This window comes from Stylophora pistillata, chromosome 1, assembly GCF_964205215.1.
Source record: "Stylophora pistillata chromosome 1, jaStyPist1.2, whole genome shotgun sequence".
NCBI lineage: Eukaryota > Metazoa > Cnidaria > Anthozoa > Scleractinia > Pocilloporidae > Stylophora > Stylophora pistillata.
The window spans coordinates 39,410,294-39,436,612 of NC_142519.1; the positions used below are offsets into that span (position 1 = coordinate 39,410,294).

General features: G+C 36.8%; 2 protein-coding genes and 1 pseudogene across 3 annotated transcripts in view; all 3 read left to right on the forward strand.

The window, feature by feature from the left end:
• Positions 1-810: 810 nt before the first annotated feature.
• LOC148742459 (uncharacterized) lies at positions 811-13,736 on the forward strand (annotated as a pseudogene). Its single transcript, XR_015996228.1, has 19 exons — positions 811-1,477; positions 2,296-2,447; positions 3,051-3,470; positions 3,631-3,714; positions 4,186-4,221; positions 4,510-4,566; positions 5,155-5,248; positions 5,628-5,710; positions 6,577-6,659; positions 7,103-7,189; positions 7,737-7,824; positions 8,130-8,205; positions 8,606-8,752; positions 8,884-9,009; positions 9,425-9,460; positions 9,913-9,976; positions 10,452-10,498; positions 11,871-11,913; positions 12,360-13,736. The product of XR_015996228.1 is annotated as an uncharacterized LOC148742459 (transcript).
• A 6,332-nt stretch (positions 13,737-20,068) lies between these two features.
• On the forward strand, positions 20,069-24,247 carry LOC148742460 (TNF receptor-associated factor 2-like). Its single transcript, XM_088747522.1, has 5 exons — positions 20,069-20,145; positions 21,490-21,960; positions 22,217-22,397; positions 22,851-23,062; positions 23,304-24,247. Exons 1-5 carry the CDS (start codon positions 20,069-20,071, stop codon positions 23,452-23,454), a joined length of 1,092 nt encoding a protein of 363 aa, XP_088603648.1. The 3' UTR covers positions 23,455-24,247.
• Positions 24,248-25,028: 781 nt separating this feature from the next.
• LOC148742461 (male abnormal protein mab-31-like) overlaps positions 25,029-26,319 on the forward strand; it is a 2,354-nt gene continuing 1,063 nt past the window's right edge. The window contains exons 1-2 of the mRNA XM_088756230.1: positions 25,029-25,245; positions 26,266-26,319. The exon at positions 26,266-26,319 is cut by the window's right edge and continues 235 nt beyond it. Coding sequence (XP_088612356.1) covers positions 25,082-25,245; positions 26,266-26,319 — 218 coding nt within the window. The 5' untranslated portion in view covers positions 25,029-25,081. The remainder of the gene's footprint in view (positions 25,246-26,265) is intronic.

The window sequence follows — 26,319 nt, forward strand, 5'->3', positions numbered from 1 at the left end:
TTAAAGACTGAGGACAATTATGAGACTCGTTTAAAGAAGCTAAATTTGATGTCACTAGAAAATAGGAGATTTCTAGCTGATGTTACTTTTTTATATAAAGCTCTCAATGGAATAAGTAACATCAATATCGATTCATACGTAGATTTTTATTCTAATGCGGATCATTATTCATTTAGGAAATACGATGATTTATCTCTTAAGAAGAAATATGCAAGAACAAATCCACTTAAATATAGTTTTTTTCACAGGATAGTTGACTCCTGGAATCTTTTGCCCTACGATACTCGTAAGGCAGCAAGTGTTGATGTTTTCAAGCGGGGAGTCAAGAAATGTTTACTGGATCGTGCATTAAATTAGTTATTATTGTTGAACTATTGATTTTTTTTTTTGATTTTATACTTTACTTTGTAACTTATTTTAGTAGATATTCATTGGTGATCTGTTCTTTATGGGGTCCTGGACTCCTTTACAGATTATCCGTATGGCTATTTATATTAGTTTTGTTGTTATGTATTACTATTAATGCCATTAAATTGTAATAAATATAAATATAAATATAAATATAAATATAAAGAAACCACTTTCGGTAAAGTTATCGGGAGGCTCGAGAATTTGAAGGATCGGGGAATATACAAATGCCTCAGAAACTACTTTCAGAAAATTATACTACCTAATAAATTATAATCACCAAACTCAAACTCCTTGAAATTTGTTGTGATAGCAGGCTAGCTCGTGAATCGCGAGTGTGTGATTAATTTTTTAATTTTCATTTTTTTTTGTAACGCCTGTCTCATTGACTCCATTCCGACAATGAAGTTGATTGGTATCAGCTTTCTTAATCATTTTATTGAGCGATGGCTGGTTGATTTTTCCACCTCCCACCTTCTTCCTTTTCCAAACCACTGCCAGCGGTTTTTTCTTCTTTTGCGTAATCGAAAATTAAGGAATAAAGAGCTGTGCGAATAGACTTAAACCCCTAACTAACGCCACTTCTTGAGTGGTTCGGGAACGCTCAAAGCCTTTACTTTACACAAAAGTGATGTGTGATAGCGGAAATAGTCTTTTGGTATATTACTCCACTGGGCCCCCCCAACAATGAAGTTGATTGGTTTCGGTTTTCTTATTCACGTGCCGAACTCGTGCTTTTAAGGCAGAACAAAAAAGGGCCTGTTCGTTTGGATTTCATCAATAAATCACTTGACTGAATTGACCAAGGATATTCGAACATGGGAGATTCAGGCGATTCCAGCTCTGGAAGCGATTGCGGGTCACCTCAGCCGATAGGAAAGTCAACGAGTAAAGTGTTCGTATGGCTGAAGGGAAAGGCGAAGTGTACACCGCGTGGAAATCCGTGGGTACTGCTGAATCGCGAGGGTAGAGTGAAAGACATTAAAATTGGAGGCAACTATTCGAGTGCAAAGATAAAAGAGCTGGTCAAGGAAAATTTTGCTGGACTTGCGGCTGTTGACTTGGATAGGTAGGTTAAGTACCAAAGCACTTTATCCCGCATGCAGGTTGTTTGCATTGAATACTGAATGTAAACTCAGAAGTGTGTGGTCACGTAAAACCCAGGTAGAGCAAAACAATTCAAATTTTAGCCACGCGACAAAGGATTCAAAATTTACCACTTATCCTTTAGCTATTTGCTTCGGATCATTCATTAAAACCAAAGTATGAGCAGTGAACTTGCTACGAATGTAAGGCCTGCAATGGAGTTAAATGTGCACGTAATATATAAAAACAGCACCTTTTATAACACGTGTAAGGTTGGGCCGAAATTTAGCCTGATCCACCCCATTTAGAGTCATTTCACGCAACGTCATCAAAATTAAAAAAGAAAGGAATCATCAGTCGTTACTCGAAGACTTACATTTAAACGGATTTTCAGTTTGATCAGAATACTTATCGCTCTAAACTACGCACAGATCTCAATCTTACCGAGACTGTTTCCATATTTCACTTTTTTTATCTCTTCTATTCTTGACTTTACCTGTGCAATGGTTACACAGTGAAAACAGGCAATTGGTAAAATTATTTAATTAAGGAAAGCAGGAATCTCAACTAGAATTTCCAGATTGACAGGAGGCTAATCATTGAGGCAGGGGGAGTGGGTAAAGGAGTAGAGGGGAATATGGACTGGAATATTACATGCCAAACAAGTCTAGAAACTTATTATTGATCATCTCTATTTAGATTTGTCCCATACTTTATTTACTATTTAGTGAATTCAAATGTTATTTCATATAGCCACTGTAAACTGTACGTAGTGTCGATGTTGAACTTTCCTTTCCATAGAATTCGTCTATACAAGTCTACGAGCCGTGGGAGCAAAATGGAAAAAGTTTACAGAGGCATACCAGACGCCAAGGAAATATTTAGAATTTATGGCAAGGGGAGTTCCAATTCCAGGCGCATATACATGGTTTTGCAACACCCGAGAAATGGAGGTTAGTGTAAACTTTAATAATCAATCAAGGGTTTGTGTCATTGCAGTCAGCACCAAAAGATCGCATTGAGTGCATACACATCTGTGTCATGTGACCCATAAGTAAAGATAGTAAAAGCCAATTTTGGCAAAGCCACAAGATAACTGTGCTGCAAAGGCTGGTCTTTAGCAAATTTGCATGTTGACATGAATATAACTGTAGTGGAGTAAAATATATGGCTGCAGTACCCACAAATGCCTGTTAGAATTGCAATAACAGCGTTCTGGAAATAACAGCCTCCTTGAAGTGGAAATACATTTTCGCTGCAATTAAAAAGAAAATCACCAGTGGTCTTTGAAAGACAAAAGCAACAACATAACCCAATTAATCTGCTGAGAAATAAAAACTTTGATATTTAAATTCTGACTTTTCAATATTTACCCTTTTAATGTTCATTACCATTGATTGGCCGACTGGCAATAAGGATCTTTGCCTCTTAAAAATTTTCAATATTTGTTTGTCATAGATTTATCAATAAAAAACTAGTAATTCTTGCATCTTTCCACTATTTTAATGGTAATTCAAATGGCTGATTTAAAGTCTTTGTTTTATTTCTCATCTCAGGATCTAACCCTAACCCTGAGTCCATACCAACACCAGGAGTTACCAATCCCAACCATCCTTCCCTTCCCTCTGTTCAGCCCAATTCCAACCCACCCTCCACAAACCAATCCCATCCCTCCCATCACCCTGAGCAGCCCAATTCAGACCCACCATCCACCAACCAATTCCAGCCCTCCATTTTCCTAGCTCAGCCTAATTCTAACCCACCCTCCACAAACCAATCCCAAACCTCCCTTTCCTCTGCTCTGCTCAATTCCAACCCTTCCTCGCTTTCTCAACAATCAACCACTCACCCAAATCCCAGCTCATCTCAAACAAGTGTGACAAACTCAGTCATCCAGCCAGGGACTTCCAGTGATGAAGCAAGGGTGGCAAGTGGTGTTGTTAATCAAGTGGACTTGACATTGCCCACAAGTGAATGTAAGTGTTTGATTGATTTGCACACTAGTTATAAACTTAGTTACTGTTTTTTATTCAATCTTCCATTTGCATCTTGACTGGAAGCAGGTGACCCATCTGCCTGTATATGATTATGATGTGACACAATTCAAAACTGTGTTGTGTTTTTTTTTTTGAACAGATGGTGTTTCTGCTTTTGATGACATGGCTACCAGTGACCTCGACAGGAGCTATTTAGCTAGTAACCCAGTAAATGTTGACTCAGGTAATACCATGGTGAATGATTAAAGAGCATCAAAATGCTGGTTTTTTTATTTTTCCTCTATGACCCCTCCCCCCCCCCCCAAAAAAAAAAAAAATCATGATCTTTGGCTATTGCAGACCAAAAACCCAATCCTGATTGGAATATCTAATAGTTATCTCCGGGGTGGGTAAGGATATTTTCTGAAAAAAGCATGCACATTACACTAGAAATCAAGTTTAAAACTGCAGATAGTTTACATAGATGATTTCAAATTGTATCATGTAATACCATTTATAAGGCAAATTTACAGAGCACTATTAAAAGCCAGTGTTTTAAGTCTTAACACTGAGAAAGTGCCCTAACAAAGTAAGCCAAGTCAGATTTACACATTAGGTATGATGTAAATCAACAATATTTATGTGAGACTGATCAAGAAATTAAATCAAAAAGGAGGAAATTTTTACACCATATATTTTTCTACATTTATTATAGCATGTCATTTAACTGGCACAGAACAGTGGGAAACAGGTATGTTTCTATAAAATGGATTAAAAAACAGATACACTTAAAAAAGCCAAAGTGGGATTAGCTTGAACATAATTTTATTTACTCAGTAATTTAATTGAAAAATAAGAGAGATGAACAATTGGGTCTCCTGTTGATGAAGAATAGGATAATCTTCAGTATTATAGTAGAGTAGAGTACAGTGTGATATAGACAGATAGACTGACTGACTCGTGCAGTTTTGTAGCATGAAGTAATGCACAATAAGTAATGTTCTTGAAATTCATTCAATTTTGTGCCATTACATTTAAGCTGGGGTTGTAGAAGAGGATATGAGTTCCTTAGGAGTTCTGGATCTGAATACTCGAGGTATGTTGGAAATATTGTCAATAATTCAATAATATTTTCAATAATTTATGAGTTCCTTAGGAGTTCTGGATCTGAATAATCAAGGTATGTTGGAATTATTGTCAATAATTTAATGCAATTACATGCAGGGCTCTCCCTGGATGATGACATTAGATAAATTTCCACCAGATACAAAACAATATTCATGCCAAAAGTAGCATTTGAACCTAAAATAGAAAGCTTAACCTTGCTTATACCCTATGTAGTTGTCTGATTCATATTTCAAACTACAGCAAGAGTTGGGGAATGGAAACAAAACAAAAAAAAAACAACAACCCTTAGAAGATTTTGGCACAGGTCCTTAATGGTGACAGTTCAATTGAACACCGTTACTATTTGTAAATAATAATATTGCATAAAACAAATAACAAAAGTGCTAGAAATCTGGAATTGGAGTCTAAAATATACTTGTTATTTCAAGAAGGAAAATGGAAGAAGAGTTTGGAAAAAACCCAACCCTTAGAAGATTTTGACACAGATGTCCTTAAAGGATGACAGTTTGATTGAATACCACTACTATTTGTAGACCACAATATAATAATTTTGTAGTGCAATGGAGTGTGGACAGAGCATGGGATGTGCTTTACTGTGAACAAGTGAGGATATTCTCCTACCAATCTTTTTGAACTTAACATATGAGGAGGTTTGTGTTAAATAGCGATGTTATGTTTGCCCGGATGGCTTGCAATTTTCAAGGAAACTGTTGTAAATAAATACAGTTAGCATGCCTAGGTGTCAATGTGTTGAGTTAATGAGAATTAAAATATATTAGCAGTCACATTTGAAATAAAAATAGCCTGTAAACTTTTGTGAAGCCACATTTGCCATATGTCAATTTCACTTGCTGAGGAACAGACCCATTTGGAAAAGTATACTACAGTTACTGTCTGTCAACTTTGATTTCTCTAGGTGACATATAGTCCTAATGCATGCATTGCAACAATGCACTGTGTTGCATCATAACACCAAAAGAAATAACATTAAATCTAACTCTACTTTAATTTATAAATTTGTGTATCTAGATGTGTCACCAGGCCAGGTCTGACCAGAGAAGCATGGTTACAGTGATCCTACAAGAAGGTGACAACATACCTGATGTGATAAGGTGACTATCAATAGTTAATAAAAGGTTATTTTTATCTCTAAAAGCAGGCTGCACTCTGCAGAAACAGCTTCCGATTACACTAAGTCACAGTGACAAAATAAATAGGTTAATATCATAGTTCATAATAGTTAATTTTTCTTATTGAGAGACATATGCATGAACCGTGCCTTTAAACTTTTCTGTGTATATAACTTAAAAACACATGGAGACATCAAAAGTGACCATGCTTACCTGGTGCAATGTGTACCCACATGACAATTTTTTTGTACATAGAAGGTTACTCCAACTGACTGGTTTCTGTGTTTTCAAACATAAATTACATTATAAGATGCAATGAATATATAAAGTTCATATATTTTTGAACTGCGGTATTAGATACGTGTGATGTGCGATCCTCGCAGTAGATAGCGCTACTGCGAGGATCGCACATCACACGTATCTAATACTGCAGTTCAAAAATATATGAACTTTATATATTCATTGCATCTCATTTATCACTTTCACGGGTTTATTACGAATCAACTTAACAGCCTGCTCCCAGTTGGCTTGTTAGCTCAATTGGTAGAGCGCTGCACTAGTATCGCAGAGGTCAGTGGTTCGAGTCCCGTACAGGCCTGATTTTTTTCAGGTCTGATTTTCGCTATTGCATAAATAGCGCTATCTACTGCGAGGATCGCACATCACACGTAAATTACATTATAATTTGAAATACAAACATCACGCTTAAACATCACTCACAAACATCACAAAGGGTATTCAAGATTTTTAATATCCACTGTATGATGCATGCATGCTATATTTCACATTAAGTAGTACATAATTTTAATTAGTAATCAAATATGTTTATCTCTCTCTTAAATCATCAGGATTCTGAATATTCTACATGGAGTCAATCATGGAAACTTATACTTTTGGATAACTAAAGAAAAATCCAGATCTGGGAGAGAAGGTATTGAATTACTATCCGTGTTTTGGATGTTTACTAAGATACGAGACAAAAAGGTCAAAGTTAAAAAAGTTTCCTAAGTCTTAATGGCTAAACATCAAGATTGTAATGTAATTCTCACACTTTACTAATATTTAAAAATGGATACATCTGAAGTACTGATATTGTGTACTGTAAAGAGTGTGTGCATAGATATGTTTCTTCATTATTAAGGGATGTTGACATCTCCTGTTCCCTTCCAGGATGTACTTATAATAGGGTGTTTTACTTTCTGTAGTACTGAGCATATCAAAATATCCTGTTATCTTCTAGTCTATGTTGTGTTTCCTTATGCTATATTTAGTGCCCCATAACAACCTCTACGCACCAATAATAGATGCAATAATGCCCATAATTTTCAATGTTCTCAAACTCTTCTTACCATTTTATGTTATTTTTTATGACAGTGAAAAGAAAATTTGGAAGTACTGGGTCCGATTTACTCATAATGGCACCCACAACTTCTCAGCCTATCCTCATAGAGCGTTTTTGTGGTGAGCATTTTAAGAATGTAAATAGCCTCAAAATACAATTTGTTGAAAAGGTTGGTAAATGTTAATGAAAGGAATTTTATATTGATAATAGTAATAAGCTTTTCTTGGCAAATAACGTTCAGTTTGGAATGTTTGAAAAGGATCCCATGCCTGCAAGTCAGTCTGTACTCATTCAATTTTAATGTCATCACTATGTGTAGGCACAAGTCAAAACAGACAATAAACATAAGGAAGATTGAGGAAAAACTCCCATTGCTTTAAAAGCGCTTCCCTTACCTTAAGTCTTATATTAATTTAAAGATAATGTACTCTTTAATTTTAAGGTTGACTTGCAGTCATGTACAATATCCCAAGCCATCATCAGGCACCAGTATACTACCTACATACCAGTTTGACCTTGCATAAATGTTGCCACTTTTTGGTAAATTGTTTTAATATGTCTTTTTGGCCCCTTTTTAAAAATTGAACATCATAGGTTAATATTGATCTGATTTGACTTAAAGATGGCTGGAAACAAAATTGTTGTATTTTGGATTCTTATAACAAGGAGACAACCTAAAATTGGCAACAAAGGAAGATGTGGTGGATGCAGTAAAAAGGGCAGCAGATGCTGTGGATGCATTCACAAGGGAATGGTAAGAGATCTTTAATATTCGATAAGATAAAGGTAGAAATAATTATTTCCAGCTTGTTACCCATTGACAACCTTATGATCTTACAGAAAATTTTCATAAACTCATATAGCTCAAGTCTGATGTGTTATTCATACATCAGATACTAAGCTGTTTCAAACAATGTCTTGTTCGCAATTAACAAACATTAAAAAACCCTAGGTGTATGCAAATTATGTGGTTAATATGTTTTGATTATCCAGACAGATGCAGCAAATCAAAGTGAACACTGGTGAGATTCACCATAAGTTATTCATTGTTTCCAATAGGGAGAGGTTAGAGCAGGATCGTTCACCTAAGAAGGAGCAGGAGAGTGCATTGCAAAAGGCAATAGAGGATGACAAGGTAAATAGCTTTTCCCAAATACTTACATAGCACAAATAATGCCAATATCAATTATGTCAATCGTGGCATGATTACCTGTTGGAAATAAACAAAAATAAAGAACACATTAGGAGAAAGTCAGGCAATGAAATGAGGATTATTTTTAGAAGGCTTCCTTTAAGACTTCAGGAGCCAAAACAAGCACCAGCCATCAAAGTATGGCCCAAGTTTCAGAGACATATCCCCAAACAGGAAAGGAAATGAGTGAAATGAAGTGATTCAACATAAATAATACTTGTTACCAAAAAAACTGCTATAATTACCACTTTCTCTTTTATGACTTAGCAGCAGAAATTTCAAGATCTTTTTTCTACATTATCAATGAAATATTACTGAGGTTGTCATGTATTTATTCTGTAAGATTAAAGAATCAAGCAAGATAAGGAAAGCCCGACAAGCCAGAGTTACAGATGTCAGTCGGGAAGAAAAAAAAGAGAAAGTGAAAATCATCCTCTGCCACTCAAACGGCAAGGAAGAGCGCCAGTTCATCAAAGGTGCCTTCTTCCAGGTACATATAAACAATGATACAAATTATTAAACTGTAAATAGCACTTTGGTAAAATTATGTAGACATACAGTGATTGGCAGATAGCTTTTTATAAAAAGAAATCTAACCTTTTTCCTGTTTAAATGATATAGGAAGTATATGACTGGGCAGGCTCCAACAATGCTCTCCCATTACACTTCTCTATCCAAAGAGGTAGGGAAGTGGTAAAACATGGAGACCTCTTGGAAACACCAGAGGTGCTTCATATTCATGAGAGAGTAAGTAAATAATAATATTGCATAAAACAAATAACAACTACAGTACTAGAAATCTGGAGTTGGAGTCTAAAATATACTTGTGTTATTTCAAGAAGGCAAATGGAATGCCTTTGGTGAATTCAAATTTGTTCAAAATACCCTTTTAATCCTGATTTTTAGAGGTGGTGGAAAAAATATGGCAAATGATATGCTATCTCCTGGTATTTCTTAGCACACAAAATTAATCATTATGAGATACATAATACAAGTATGAATTTTGAGGGGATTTTTGCTTGCATATTCACCAATGTGCCTGCATGAGGTTTGAAAGTCACAGTTGTAAAGTGTTCAAACAGCTACCCTGGTAGATACTGTGGAATTTATGTATTAAACCTTATCTTTGATTCTGTTAACTTGTTTTTTTTTTTTAATCCAGGATGAGGCAGAGATTAAATCCCTTCTGGGATCAGAGGTTAGAAAAAAGTGAATACACATAGTAACAACTTATCTTTGAATGTATGATACAACACCACATATTAAGTAAAGTGTATGCTCGGACTGGTCAATTTGTTGCAAATTATCTGCCTATGAGTGTGTGACATGAAGCAAAATGGCACAAGTGATCAAAACAGAAAAAAAGAATGTGTATTATTGAAGAAGTAAACTGGAAAGCTCTTATCACCATAGCCAGTCTTTAGTATAAACCGTTTCTTTCTCCACACAGCCTAATTTTTCAGTTTGATTATTATTAAAAGACAAAATCATCTTTTTTGACTATTCATTTTGTATACCCAGGTTGAAAGTTTGGGTTATGACCTGAGTTTTATTCATAGAGTTAAGCATAAATTTTGAAATTGTTAATGGTAAGGAAATAAGAAATGTTAATTCTGGGTCACATGATGGCTTTCCTCATTTTGCCTGCAGGTGACATTCCAAGGAAATATTCCCGATTTGCAGTTGGAGGGTGACCCTTCATCCACAATACTAGGTGAGGAATACAAATATTATGTGTTAAACTAGTAATTACCAAAAAATGAAAAAAACAATGTAAAGAATAAAAATGAAGTACCTTCAAATGATACTGAACATGCATGAAAAGCAGACCCAGTCTTAGCAAAGGTAATGCAACCCAACAAGAAAATTACAGGTAATCTGCCTTGCTCAGTGATAATAAGCAGAAAATAAGGACAAACATTAGGACTACATGATGTTCCTAAAAACAGAGATAACATCTTTCTTTAAAAATTTCAGAAGAAATTGCCTTTATGCCAAAAATCAACACTGGTCATATGTTAAGTTATGTGTTGAGGGCTTATTAATTTCATATTTGTTACCTGATAAACAATGAGAGTTGCCATACAATTCTGTAATTTACTGGATAAATCATCATCACCTGTATTGCTTGAGCAATTATAGTAAAATATAGGTATATTAAATTGTGTATTTTTACATACTGAGACTAGTTCTCCTCCTGACAGATGAAGATTCGAACACAAGCAAAACAAATGAGGTAAGGGAAGTAGTGCACATTAAAATGTCACGTAAAATTATTGGTAGTATGCTACATTATGAAAACCCTACCATAACATATTGCATTGTATGTTCCATAGATCATTGACCAAAAAAAGTTGACTTAAACTTAAAAAACTCGCATGTCCCTTGGGACGAGGTTCTTTGTGGGCCGTGACACTTAGGCAGACTGACGGGTCCCTTGGGACAAGGTTCTTCGTGAGCCGCGACACTAGGGGCAGACTGAAAGGCCCCTTGGGACGAGGTTCTTCGTGAGCCGCGACACTTGGGGCAGACTGACAGGTCCCTTGGGACGAGGTTCTTCGTGAGCCGCGACACTTGGGGCAGACTGAAAGGTCCCTTGGGACGAGGTTCTTCGTGAGCCGCGACACTTGGGGCAGACTGACGGGTCCCTTGGGACGAGGTTCTTCGTGAGCCACGACACTTGGGGCAGACTGAAAGGTCCCTTGGGACGAGGTTCTTCGTGAGCCGCGACACTTGGGGCAGACTGACGGGTCCCTTGGGACGAGGTTCTTCGTGAGCCGCGACACTTGGGGCAGACTGAAAGGTCCCTTGGGACGAGGTTCTTCGTGAGCCGCGACACTTGGGGCAGACTGACTGGTCCCTTGGGACGAGGTTCTCCGTGAGCCGCGACACTTGGGGCAGACTGAAAGTTCCCTTGGGACGAGGTTCTTCGTGAGCCGCGACACTTGGGGCAGACTTAAAGGTCCCTTGGGACGAGGTTCTTCGTGAGCCGCAACACTTGGGGCAGACTGACGGGTCCCTTGGGACAAGGTTCTTTGCGAGAAGCATTATTTTGTGCAGACTTACTTAATGATCTTCATGTGATCTAGTTCTCATTTTAACCAAAATAATTTAAGATATGTCAATATACATACAACTGAACAAAATGAACTGTCATGGCTTCCTCCTGCATAACACTAACATCAACACCTGACCAAATAATATTAACAACAGCAAGGTGGAACAACTGACAGTATCTATTATCACTATAGTTTTAAATAAGGGTCATGCTATAATGTAAACAACTTATCAACCTAAATAACTAAGTAAATAGAGATCATGTTAGTAACATCATTTTCCAAGTGTGTTTAGTAAAGGTATTGAATGCCCTATTTTAATTTGCCATTGAAATATGAGGTCATGTAATTAGATTAGTTCATGTACATTTCATTAGTGACTATTTAATTTTATAATACTATATCTACGTTATAATAGTCATGGTTATAAAGGAAAGTAAGAGATTGAGGCAGTGGCATCTTGGTTTTTGCCATTGTCCCTTGTTGTTAAAAGTAAGTTACACGTGACTCTTGTGGATGGCATACTTCCCTTTACTTTTTATCTTGTTTCAGGAACCACTACCAGGTACATCTGGAATTATTTTTGCACAAGCAGGTGAGAAGCATATTATCTAATAAGTAAAATAACCAGTATTTTACCAACCAGTAAGGATACTGATTTTAATGTTGGTAAAAGTGGCCATCTCTGATGATAGTTGATCCACTGGCATCCTACTGCATTTTAGAGGATAACATGGCATAAGGATGTCATTAGAGCTACAAAAGAATTTAATCAGAAGGTTGAACAAAATGATTAGACTCTATTAGAAGATATTGAAAGAACATGGAAATGTATATTCTTGACCTGGAGACCATGGATTATGGAAATTTCCTACTGACCCTTTTAACTAAGGCCCCTACTTAACCTGGCAATCTATAAAGCATTTCCCTCCAAACTGGGACAATATAATTATCAGAGAAATATATGATTGTGAGTCAACAGCAAGAAAAAGAAAATTACTGGTCAGCCTACAATGTCTAAAATTATAACTTTTTCCCCAGAAGAAGGACAAGAAATAGAGGAAAGTTGTGTAGACATCAACAAGGAGGAGAAGAAAGTAGAAGAGAAAAAGGAGCAAAAGAAAGAAGACGAAGTGAGGGAGCACACAGAAGAAGAGAAAAAGAGGGAACATAAAGATGAAGAGGGGAACGAACATGTTAAACATGAAAGGAAAAGGAAAAAGAAGGACAGGAGAACAACCTCAAAAAGAAAAAAGCCAATGGTGGAAAATCACCCAGAATGTTAAAAGTTTAAAAAGACTTTAAAAGGACCCTTGTCAGCCACACCTTTGTTTCTGTTTACCTGTGGATGTTTTCATATTTTATTTCATGTAGAGCAGATCCAAATATAAAAATGCACAATCAAACTGCTTAGGGTAATTTAAAAGACTTCCAGAAACACAACTTGGGACAATGCAATAAAATTTCACTTTCCCATATATTTCACATATTTTCATGGTCATCAAAAATGGTAGAGGCTGGCTAGAGTCCTTCAAAATTTGTTCAATAGAGGCTGCTATAAAGCAACAAGTTAAAAATGTTCTTTGTTTTGATGATAAACAACAAGTGTAGAGCCCAAAACTTCAGTTCCTAATGTAAATATGGTTGGTGTTATAAGGAACTAAAAGTGTTCAGTTTAGAATTTAGTCAAAGTGGGTCATATGTATTGCATGACATTTTATATTGGGTCATTTGAAAAACAAATGGTCTGGGTCAAACTATGATCTTCAAACTTCCAAGAACTGACATCATTCAAACCATCACCAGTATGTCAGAGTCTTTATGCTTTTCAAGGTTTTAGTTGTTTATTGTGGTAAACAATTCATCATAAAGTGGAATCCTTATTTTAAAAAATTACAGACCAATCTTGAATATACGATGTCAAAAAACAGCAAAATATATTTTTCATTTCATGCTTTCTGACCCCAAGTAACTGATTGAACTTCAAATCATGTTTCCGGGTTCAACTGCCATTCTCTTTTGCTTGAAAAACACTAAGCTTTTGTCCTTGTTTCATAACAAAACATAAACACAAGAACAAAGACAACAAATGAAGCATCAAACGATCAGTAAATCAACATATGCAAAATGTCTAAGTAGGCTCATACTAAAATTGTACTCATACCCACGTAATCTGAAATGCTAGTCATCTTAATATTGTGCCCTCATCTAAGGATAGTAAGCACATTTTTTTTTTTTTTTGGTTTTCTTTAATTATTGCCAGCTGCTTTGGAAGTACTTAATATATACCTGTATGAGGTAACTTGCTTTTTGTTTGTTTCTTTGTTTTTTAGTCTGTTTTTACATCAGTAAGAGTCCACAACCATTTCATTTAGTGTCAGAATAGAATATTCCAAATAAATGAAACAAAAACATGAACTAGATCGAATACTGGAACTAGTTATGATTTGAATTTAATAGTTGATGTTGCACATGCAATATAGAAGACTTCTAAAAGAGTGCAAAAATTTAGGCTTCTATGAAACTATAAACCTTAACCACAACCATGTTTACTTTACTGAAAGGTGTGAAATTGGCTTCCTTGGGTGAGAGCACAGTGATTTAATATCTAGAGTAGGGACCCCTTGGCTTAATTCTTGCCTTGCACTGAAGAGTAGGCAAAGTTAAAATTACATTATACAGTACATACATATATATGTATATATAAAAAATTGTGGCAAGAAGTTAAAACTCGTTCATATTTTGAAGATGATCCATAAGCATGCAAACCAAAAAAATGTCCCTAGTTAGTCACACCTTTATTTTAATTTACCCGTGGATATTTTGATATTTTATTTCATGTAGAGCAGGTTCAACTTAAACAACAAACATGGCAGATTTGATGTTAAGTTTATTATTTACTATGGTAAAATCAACTTGTATTTATTAAATTAATAGGTACTAAAAAATATTCAATTCAGTTACTAATATCAAAAATGTCTTGCTTTTTTTTTTTAGTCATGATCGCAGATAAGGATTAAGGTTTTTTTTTTCAGTCAATAAAGTGCGCTAGGTCAGGCTATATGAAAATTAAGGTCAGCTCAACAAGCACTTGATTATTTTGTTAAAAGTGAACTGTTGCAGTTGTGTCATAGCTTTTACAGTTGATTAGTTTGGTGGATCTATTACAAAGTTAATATTTAACATTTTAGGAATCTTATTTGTTCTGAACTATCAAATTAATTCATAAGAATTAATTTCTTTTAACTTAATTGTCAAGTCCATGTTAATCTTACTAGTCAACATTTAATTTGGTTATATCAACTAAGTTGAAATTATAAATTAGCCACTGTACTGTAGAGAGTCAAAAAGCTGAAGTTTCAAGTATTGGCCCTTAACTCTGACAAAGGGTTAATGCTCAAAACGTCAGCTTTTTTAATCTTCAGGGTGGCCAGTTTACAATTTCATCTTAATTAATCTACCCCCACTGACACAGCACCACAGTTTCTTTAAAAACCTCCAACGTTCATTCATTTGTGAACATTTAGTCAATTTTGATTTAAAATAGATTCCTCTGCTATAAAAAATATCACAGTATGATTGTGTTTCACAAAATTATCTGAATAGAATGAGTGAAACACAAAAATTGGATAACAAATTTAGCTTCAAAAAAATTATAGTATCCCACCACACTTTCACATGTTCCATGAAATGCTGCTGAGCTATTATGGTCTTGGAAAATGGACATAAGTATAGTTAACATTATTCTTCTTACCATTTGTTTGCAAGATGAGAAAATTTTGCTTTTGTTTTTTTCCATTCCCACTAATATGAATGTCAGCTGGTAGCTATGCATACGCGTGACTGTCTTGAATTCTGGTGCCGGAATGTTAGTTTTACTCATCCTCTACTCAGTCTTTTTTGTCCAAACCATTTTAACATTTCCTAAGAGTTATGTTCCTTTTTAGGCTAAAAATGACCAATTAAAATAGGAACGCGAAAATCTATCGAGCTTACGTAACCGAAAACTATGAAGCAGCAAGTAGGAACAAACACCCTCCGGTAAAACAATGTACCAGAAGAAACCAATGCTTATCTTAGGACCATTTCCTCCATCTCTTTAGCAGCGTAAAAATATTCTTTCTCCCTCTCGCGTTCTTTTTAAAATTTCAAAAAAGTCCTGAGTTCGCGACGACAAGTTTGCTAGAACATGACCACTCTCGCTCACCCCAGGCTCCCTCCCGTATTGAGCCTCGATTAGAAAATCGAGGCTCGATTGGAAAATCGAGGCACGATTGGAAAATCGAGGCTCGATTGGAAAATCGAGGCTCGATTGGAAAATCGAGGCACGATTGCAAAATCGAGGCACGATTGCAAAATCGAGGCTCGATTGGATAATCGAGGCTCGTATGTCGAAGCTTGGCAAAACGAGGAATCGTGGTCGTTTTTGATCAGGTGCTTTTGGGCTCGTTTCCCGGAAACCGTGAATGATCCGAGTCAAGTTACGACAAGTTTAACTGGATCATTCACGGTTTCCGGGAAACGAGCCCAAAAACCCCTGATCAAAAACGACCACGATTCCTCGTTTTGCCAAGCTTCGACATACGAGCCTCGATTTTCCAATCGAGCCTCGATTTTCCAATCGTGCCTCGATTTGAGAGGGAGCCTGGGGCGAGCGAGAGCGGTCATGTTCTGGAAAAATTGTCGAGTTTAATTTGTGAACTCGGGAAGTTTTCGAGGAAAGAAATAAAGAAAAAAGGGAGAAAGAAAGAAGGAGAGTAAGAAAGAGAAAAAGAATGAAACACCATATTCTGGTCGAACTGCAAATTTCCTAAAATTCCAGAGATTATGTGGTTCGCGCCATACGAAAAAGACACGAAAGAAAAAATAAGAAAATAACAAGATCAATGAGAGTTCTTATCAGTTAAAGAAAAAATTATAGTCTGCCTTTCGTAGACATTCCATCTTTTTTTAAAAAAAAAAAAGCGAAAAGAATGTGAACGAGAAATAGCCCGGCATCGAAACTGGATTTTTGGGTGGTCATTAACACTTCGCCTTTTTTTTTCTTTTTTCCACAGTTTAGGTATATTTGAGTGATTCAGCTTTCTTTCAGTTTTCGTTCATCTTTCTTTCCTTCGTTTATCATTAACACAGTACGTTTCATTTTATAGTTTAACAACTAAAAGAAGTCGTGAAGCTCTATTTCATGCTATCATTATTATCATTTCTTTCGTGGCACAGATTAAAAACAACGTTGGGGTTTAGCTTTAACAGCATTTGTTAGTATAACGTTATGTGTTTGCAAATTTGTTTTCTTTTCTCCTAAATCTTTAGGTTATAGCAGCATCCTTTTCCGGTGAAATGCAAGGCAAATCAAAAGGCAATGTGAGTGCAATTAAAAATGAGGATAGAATGATTACAATAAATTTTAAACACAAGGCTGACAGTTTCAATGACTTCTTCTCTAAAGTTGGTGAGAGGCTTGCAAATGATATTCTAACAGATACCAGTGGTAATGAACATCAGCACATTTACCAAATTACACCTACTATTGAGCCAGTACAACTTAATGTCCACAAGATTAAAAGGGTTATCGATAAAAGAGTTAAGACTGGAAAAGAATGTGGCCCTTACAACATTACCTCAAGGGGACTCAAACTTGAAGGAGATGCTGTGGCAGTTGGCCTGTCTTATGTAATGGAAGTAAGTTTAAAATCCCCAATTTACCCTCCTCGATGGAAGCTGAGTAAAGGGAAAGCTGTACCCAAAAAGTTACATAGCTCTAAAAGAGGTGACTTTAGGCCTATTTCTCTATTGTTTATTCCTAGCAAAGTGTACGAGGGCATAACAGGAGATTCCATTGACTGCAATTTTAACAAGTCCAACAAAAGCCAGTGGATTTTTAAAACTGGCAGGTCAACAGAACTCTCAATGCTGCACCTGACTGAAGTTTGGAGACACGAACTGGATAAAAACAAAACTGTGGGGGTACTGTTTATAGACTTTAAAAAGGCATTTGATTACATTTCTCATAACACGATGGCCCTCAAACTCCAAGCCTTTAGATTATCAGGGAACCAAAGCAATCTGATTGAAAATTACTTATCTGAGAGAAAACAGTTTGTTGAGGTTAAGGGGCAAAGATCTAATGAAGTGACCGTCAATTTTGGCGTACCCCAGGGACAGTACTTGGCCCTAGGCTTTTTAGTATTTACGTCGATGATCTGCCTGAAGTGCCTAGTTGTGGAAAGATGGAAATGTTTACTGATGACACAACTCTATATTGTATAGGCAATTCCATTGATGATGTCAGCCTTAAGATCCAAACTTATTTAACTGATATAGCTAAGTGGTGTAGCAGGAACGTTTAACAATTCATCCCGATAAAACTGAGGTTATGCTTCTTACCCGTAATGCTTTCATTGGTCCTTTAAGACCAGTCAAACTGGTTGGTCATGCCATTAACTTTGTCAACAAGTCATACTATCTTGGGTTTATGATTTACAAGAAGTTAAGCTTGGACCCCACATCAAAGATCTATCAATATCTATGGTCAAGAAGGTAAAGCAACTGTGCAGGTTCAAAAGCCCTCTCTCTCATATCTTGGAGTCCGTATATTTTAAGGGAATTTTACCAAGCATCACTTATGGAATTTTTTGTATGGGGTAAGCAAAGTTAGGTGTTTTAGAGAAAATTCACCTGAGGGCTGTCAAGGTTATCTTCAAACAACACGGAGGTACTAATTCCCAATCAGTGATACCGTCTTCTTAGAAATCCATAAGTTATTTCTATAAGATGAGGCTCCTTTCTCTGACACACAAAGCTTTTTATGGGATCAATCCTTAGCAGGTTGTAACAATTATTAGGAAAAGTCCAAATATACGAAATATGAGGGACAATTTAAAACTAACTCTGGAGCTACCAAACTCTAATGTTGGAGACTGTCTTTTAGACATAGGTCTGCAATAGCGTGGAAATTTATGCTAGGATTATAAACCAGTTTGAATCACTACTCACATTTTAATTTATGCTAGGATTTTTCTACTTTTTTTTGTAATTACTTTACTTAAATAGAAGCTAGATTTGTCGCAGGTCCACATCAGCTTAATGCTGCCAGTAACCAACCTGCGTTACCAAATAAATTATCTATGTATGTATGTAGGTATGTATCAACTATTGTGTTTTCACACTTGTGTTCTCGTCTCTTGAGTATTAAGGCTCTAGAAGAATCCTTTTTCAATTTATTGATCTTGCAGCATGCCGCTAAATTGCCTTTTGTAAGATTTGTTTCGGAAAACAGTATTTTATACACAAAGTTTTTGTCACTATCACCTATTGTTTTTTCTCACTTGAGTTCCTTTTCCTTGAGTCTTTAGGCTCTAGCAGAATCCTTCAGTTTCAATGTATTGATCTTGCAGCGTGCCGCTAAAGTGCCTTTTGTATGATTAATTTTTGTTGGAAAATAGTATTTTGAATGCACAAAGCCTTTGTTACTATGCCCCTTTGTGTTTTCTCACTTAAGTTCTTTTTCCTTGAGTCTTTAGGCTCTGGCAGAATCCTTTTCCAATTTATTGATTTTGCCACTAAAGAAGACAGTAATTTTAAATAAACAAATCTTTGAAATAGGTCGATCTGCAAACTTCCTTAGGTTATAGCAGCATTCTTTTCGGAGTTATTGATTTTGCAGCGTGTCGCTAAGTTCCTTTTGTAAGATTTGTTTTTGAAAACAGTAGTTTTTAAAACAAAAAGCCTTTGTTACTATCAACTCGTGTGTTTTCACACTTCTGTTCTTTTCCCTTGAGTATTTAGGCTGTAGCAAAATCCTTTTCAATTTATTGATCTTGCAGCGTGCCGCTAAAGTGCCTTTTGTAAGATAAATTTGTGTTGGAAAACAGTATTTTTTAATACACAAAGCCTTTGTTACTATCACCTAGTGTGCTTTCTCACTTGAGTTCTTTTTCCTTGAGTCTTAATTAAGGCTCTTTCAGACTCCTTTTTCAATTTATTGATTTTGCCTCTAAAGGGCCTTTTGTAGCTTTTATTTTGGAAGACAGTACTTTTCAATAAACGAATCTTTGTTTTAGCATCATTTCTTTTTTGGGGGCTTGAGTCCTAAGGCTCTTCCAGAACCCTTTATCAATTCGCACTTTGGCGGCATACTTTCAATTCTGTTTGCCGCTAAACTGCCTTTTGTAATATTTATCTTTTCATTGTTAATTAATTAAAAGCTTTGTTGTTATTACTTTGTGTGTTTGGAGACCTATGTTAATAAAGACATGTCTGTTTCAATTCATTATTTTAGCATCTAGTCACTACAGTGCCATTTTAGTCTCCCATTTCCCTCTTTATTTTGAGGACTCCGTTTCTTTAGGAAAACTGAAGACCGGACCTTATATTATCAGCATCTTTTTTTTGCTCGAGTCTCTAAGCACTAGCAGAATCCTTTCTTTTTGATTTAAAAGCTTGCCGCTAAAGCACCTATTGTAATTGTTATCTTTTCAAAACAGCATATTTTAATTAAAAGCTTTATTATTACTTGTTGTGTTTGCAGACCTACGATTATAAAGACAATTCTTTTTCAATTCATTGTTTTAGTATTATGTCCCCAGTGCCTTTTTAACTTAAACAATTGTTTTCAAAATTAGGTTTTCTCTGGAGACCTATTTCTTATTGACCTCTGGAGACCTACTTCCCTGGAGTCTCTTTCAGTTAAAGTGACAGGATATTTTAATAGTTGAAAGTGATTCTTCATTCCTCTGTTGTTTGCCAACATGTCTGGATTGAGCCACTTCAACTGCGAGCTTTTACCCAATGCTAACATCGACATTCAATTAATCTGCCCGATATGGTAAGGTTTACTTTTATCGATTACAAAACCTCGGCACTGTTTGAGGAGAATTAGGAACTTTTCCTTGTCACCCGTCAACTTTTAATGCGAAAGAAGAATAACTGGCGATATTAAAGAGAAGAGTTCGGCAAAAAAGAGAACACGGATCAAGCGCTCAGGAGAAGCCCCGTAGCAACTTCAGAATAACCGGCCACTTTTGAACGTTAACAAATCGATTGCTCTCGTGCTCCCTACGTCGAAAAATAATTCAAAGATAGGGCAGTTAAGGTAGTGCTCCCGAAGTCGAATGATAATTTAAGATAAGGCAGTTAAACTAGCACACCCGCAGTGCCGTGCTCTGGAAGTCTAAGAATAATTAGAATAGAGGGCAGTTATACCAGCGCTCCCAAAGTCTTGCGTCCCCGATGTCGAAGAATAATTGAAAGATATGGCAGTTATACTAGTGCTCCCGCACTCTCTATGTTGGTTCGATTTTAGAACGAAGATTGTATATTTGAATTTGTCAGTTCACTCGCTAGCAATTTGAATTTCGGTTTACTGAAGAACGAAGAATATGTATTTGAAAGTGTAGGTTCTATTTAATTTAGCTACTACGGGAGCAGCTATTTAAAGACGCATATTAAGAGGCCGAGTATTCCTAAGTTTAGCCGAAGCGCCAATACAAATTTTATGGCAACCACGTCCTGAACTCAACGCTTCAGCGAATTTTAAATGCATTCGGTACAAATTATTCAGTGGAAGTAAATAATAATTTCTATCCAAACCTTTAGAAGAGTTTAAACTATGATTCTTATGGCTTGTTTATTTGGCGCTGGTTCTAGCTCATTTACGATTAAAATTTATAGGTTGGTTTCATTTTCCTTCGACGTTCCCAACCAATTCCTTTTCCGAGAACTTAACTTTTGGTCCGGGTGAAGAAAGCACAGTAACCCTAGAAGCGCAGGCCTAAATTGCGCCTAAAGTCGTAAAAATTAATTCTCTTCCCTCGTAGAAGTGGTTAGTTTTTATTCCTGGGTCTGGTTTTTAAATTATTATTTTTCGGGAGAACTTTTGATTGTAGTTTGTCAGATTGTCAACTTCATGAAGTCTCCTGAAAACATTTTATTCGGCTATTACTCATTGTAAGTAACGCTTGCGCCCACGGTAAGGTATTTTAAGCATTTATGCCGCGTGGGTCCGTATTGCGAGACGTATACAACATACTATGCTAGATGCGGTCTGATGCCAGTTGTGTGTTGATAAATCTTTACGGCAGGATCGCCTAATGCCTTTCGAAAGCTGTAAATGAGTTCTGGTATTTTTGCCCTCTAGCCACTTTTGATGGAATCTTGTTTTACCTCTTAGCAAGGAGCTGATGAACAGACCCGTGTCCCTATTGTGCGGACACAGTGGATGCCAGGAATGTTTGCAGCAGCTCATTTCCACTCAGTCAGGAGGTGGGAGGGAAAAGGCTTGTGCAGTATGTCGAGCGAAAATCAACGAGCAGACGTTGAATATCAGCATACCACTCTGCTCAGTCATATCCAAATTGACTGTTCAATGCACAAACGTTGGGTGCACGTGGGTCGGTGAGCATGGCTGTAAAGAGAGACATCAAGAGATCTGCTCATTCCTCCTTATGGAATGCCCCAATGGCTGCGCTGGATCACATCTCCGAGATTCGATTCAGCATCACTTCAAGATCTGTCCTAAAGAGAAAGTACCTTGTAAGCACTGTACTGCAGAAGTAGAGAGGTGTAAGCTAGATCTGCACGAACCAACGTGTCAAGAAAAGCCCGGACCATGTCCATTAAATTGTGGCCATAATTTTCCCAGGTTAGTAATCATCCAGTTCTTGCTATTAAAAGTGATTAAAAAAATTTATTCGTTCTTTGGTTAAAGGGGAATGGGCATGGAAAAATTACAATTAATCAATACGACCAATGCCCGGTTTTTCCTTAGTAGTGGGGCCCCGTTAGGTTAGAATTTGATTTCAAATTTTTTTCTTGGTCTCATCTCAGAGGATTAGCCCGGAAACAGTTAAAAAATTCCCTAAGCCCGATAACGTACGATCCATGTTTGCCTATTTTAGGTCTCATGTTCACCTTCATTTGGACGCATGTCCGAAAAGAATGATAAAATGCAGCGTGGCAGGATGTCAAAACTACTACCAATTGGGAATGGAAATTGTCCACCACGAACAGTACCAAGAAAGTCATCAAGCATTACTAAAGAGTCGAGTTGAAAATCTTCAGCGCGCGATATATGATAAGGTTAGTGAGGTACCTAATCGGCCCACAGTCACCAAGTATTAAATCAACATCCGCTGGTATGCCAGAGGTTAAAGTAATAGTAAAAGGATCAGCTAAAACGAGGCTGGGCAAAAGCGAAACAACAGAGGTATGCAAGACAAAATGGTACTATATTTGCAATGGCGTTTTCGTGCAACGGAATTATGGAAAACCTTCATCGTAGTGAAGCAATATTTAAAACTCCGATCTGTTGCTATACTGTGGCCGGCCGAAACGGACATTTCCCGCCAAGTTTAAAAGTTTTATTGATCACCTTTAGACAAGATTCGTTTTCACGAAGACTTACGACACTTTTCATCCAGGTTGAATTTGGTTTTTCGCTCTTGCTTCCTTCTCCTTTGCCTTTGTCCTTTTTTTTATTATTATTATCATTACGATTATGATTAATATTATCATTATTATCATTGCTTGCAGTCTCAAGTTGCAGTGAAAAGGGAATTGTCCAAGCGAAAGTGCTTCCGATGGACAGTGCCGAAGTCATTAATCGGAATTCCAAAGGATATTTCGAGTCCATTGTTTGGTTTTGGAAGTCACACATTTCGGTGCCTTTGGAAAAGGACCTCTGGCAAAAGTAGGCTGTTTCTAGCTGCAATGTTTGGCTCTTCGCCGATCACAGTTCAAACAAGGTATGAAGGTTAAAAGGCACTCCCACCCTGAGTGCTATTGGTTAAAACAGTGGTACGATAAAGCAACTTGTTATTCATGAGCATCTTAGCACTTACAGTCTAGGCATCTTTTAATTTACATTGTTGATCTAAACAAACTGCACTTGTAACTTTTCACATTTATTTACTGTTTACTAGCGATATCTAACACAGCAGAATTTTATCAAATCTCTAATCCTAGTTAATCTTCCTTTTTCTTCAGATTTGTTTTGTTAGCCAAGGATGGTGGAGTGAGAGTATTCGATGCAGAATGCAAAACCCTTGTAGAAGATCAACTCATCGGGGCTAAACAAGACTTAGGGCCAATTGAAGAGGAGGAAGACTTAACAATAAAAGTAATTATAGCTATCTAAAAGCACGCATAGCAAAAAAAAAAAAAAAAAAAAGCCACACCACAGGTTATATTGTTAAATCCCCTCTAACCGAGAAAATGAATCCACCACATGTTTTCGCTTTAGAACTTCAATTATTGATAAATTTGTGATACAGTGGCCTGAAGTCTTGCACTTGCCGCAAACTTTTCCATGAATTCTAAAACCCAACACGGAATGGCTTCCTATTTTTTGAGCAACGTCTTATGCTACCATGTTTAGAAAGAGGGTTTTCTATATCACTGTTCACGAGATTGCCGTTCAGCCTCTCTTACTTTCACAACCATATTCAATCAAGCTTCTTCGCGGACCAATTTGAATACTTTTTATTTAAGATCTTACATCGATTGCGTTTACTAAACTTTTTCGCCTTCTTTTATTGGGACCAATTTGAGACCATCAATTTTGTATCAAGGAAGACGTTCAATGATGCTAACGTAAGCTTGTTATCACGCCAATCTACAAACGTGTTCCGATATCTAACGATGTGAGAATGGTCTTTTTCCACTAACTTCACCATTTTCCACAAAATATTTGGTCCAAATAAAACAACCCGAGCAATATATATTTATATATATATAACAAAGATTATCTTTGCGGAAAAAATAAATATTGCCAATGATTAGGTTACAATAATGTACAGTAAGTTTCAAAAAGGCTGTTGCGCAGTCATCCCCTTTCCATATTTTGATATGATTTTTTTCACAAGTTCTTGAAATAAACTTTATCCGTGGTTTATAATCACGAGTCGAGAGCGCATTTCCCTAAAATTAAGTATTCAAGCAGTAGGCGCGGATGCCTAATGCAGGGCCTGTTTGAATAGTTCGTAAAAGAAAATAAATTGTAAATTTTCTTTGCCAAAGTTTCTTTTCACGATCTTTCTTTCTTCACCTATTTCATCCAACTAACAGAGTGGCCAACACACCACTGATTTTGCCGCCTTTTCTTACAATCGATTGGTGAAGATCAAACTGAAATATCGTGCTAGCGCACTCGTCGTTAAGACGGGGGTACACTTGAAAGCTGCTAGTATGCCGCTTAAATGAATGAGAACCACCTAAATTAATGTAAATGTTAATCGCGAATACCTCTCGTTTGAACTTTTTGAGAAGAATTTGTCAATTACAAATGCTGATCACTAAAGTGATTTGAGAGGGGGAGAAAGAAGAGAAAATTAATGTTATTTATCGGCAAAAGCTCCTGTCCGAAGTCTTTACTTAAAAATGCTACCCAGCCGGTAGTGCGAGACATATTAAAGAAAAATTTCAACGAGGCTAGAGATTCTCTGCTCAGCTTCCTTACACGAAACGGAGACCGCCGGCTAAGCGCAGGCCGTATGGGAGAATACTCCCCACTCTCGGAACCAATCATATCTCAGGATTTGTATAATACCGCCCGCTCACGAACAGAGAAAACAAAGAAGTATATCGATCGTACGTCGTTCGGCTATCGTTCGTCTCGAGCTTCGTTCACGTGTTTGTCCCGTTCCGCTCGTTGCGCAATTTCATGCAGCTAGAGATTAACTATCTTAAAATCCATGCGCCGTGTATTTGCTCTCCTTTCAGATCAGACTACATTGCATTCGCTTCAGTGTAGGAAACTTTGTGCTATGGACTTAAGTTATTTTACTACTCTTAGGCAGTACCCCGTATCAAGGATGATCCGGTGGCTACAAAATCGGTCACTTTTGGCGAATCCTCTCCATTGCGGAACTTGTCAGGAGGATATGATTATGGTTCAGAGATCTGATGGCCATGTCGATGGATATCAATGGTTAGTAATCTGCAATAAAACTTGCATATTGTATGTCTACCTCTATATCATATTCACGGTTTCTCCATAAATGGAACTTCTGTGGCAATATGTAAAGGAAGGCTGTTAAGTGTTATCTTTAAGTTCCACTTCGACATAAGGCTCGGAGTTCAGATTTTACTCAAAATCACTAAATGTATGCTTTTAAGACTTCATTTAGTATGAGCGATCGAAGATTACTTTCAAGTCTGCACGAGGGGAGAAAAATAAAACTGATCAAGTAACATGAAACATATCATAATAATGAGGTGATGGCATTCCTCGCCTTGGAGGCGCTAGACACGCGAGTTCGTGTGAGCTTTTAAAAAATTTTAAAAATTGACAACCGTAAATCTTCCCTTTCTGTGGACTATACAACCGTAAATCTTTCCCTCTCTGTGGACTATAAAGGCTTTCGCGCGCGCTATAGTCCGCTCCAGAATCCTTCCAGGAAAAAAAAATTAAAATACTTTTGGTATGACAAATTATCCGTGACTTCTTTGTGCAAAATCTGGACGCCATCGTGGAGCAGAGTACCAGTCGCTTTCTAAGGATTGTAATTCTCTTGACAGAATGATACCCTTTCTTTCTTTCTTTGGCCTTTTTCATTTGCTTTTCTTTTAACCAGGGACTATTTTCTGCTTTGAATTTTTCCATGAGCAAATATTCTTCCATGCGCAAAGAGCTTCTAAGTGTGAATTTTCTCAAGTGCGCTATGTAAACAAAATGTGCACACAACACGAATAGAAGCGATTACCACGAAACTTCCCGAGGGAATTGGCCCAGGTACCAGGTAACGACACCTTCTGAAGAACTCAGACGCTTTTGACGATTTCACATTCTTTTTCGGAAACGTCAGGCGAATGCTTGACTTTGCTTTAATTAATCAAATAGAAGAAAAACCATTTTTATCGGCAACTGAAGGTGAGAAGTAATCTTTAAAGTAATTTACGATTTACTCTTCGGTTATCTAATCTTTTTTCTTTTCTTTTTAACTTTAAGGAGATGCAGGGCATGCAATAAAAAGCGAAGTTTAAGAGCCAACAGCTTTTTCGG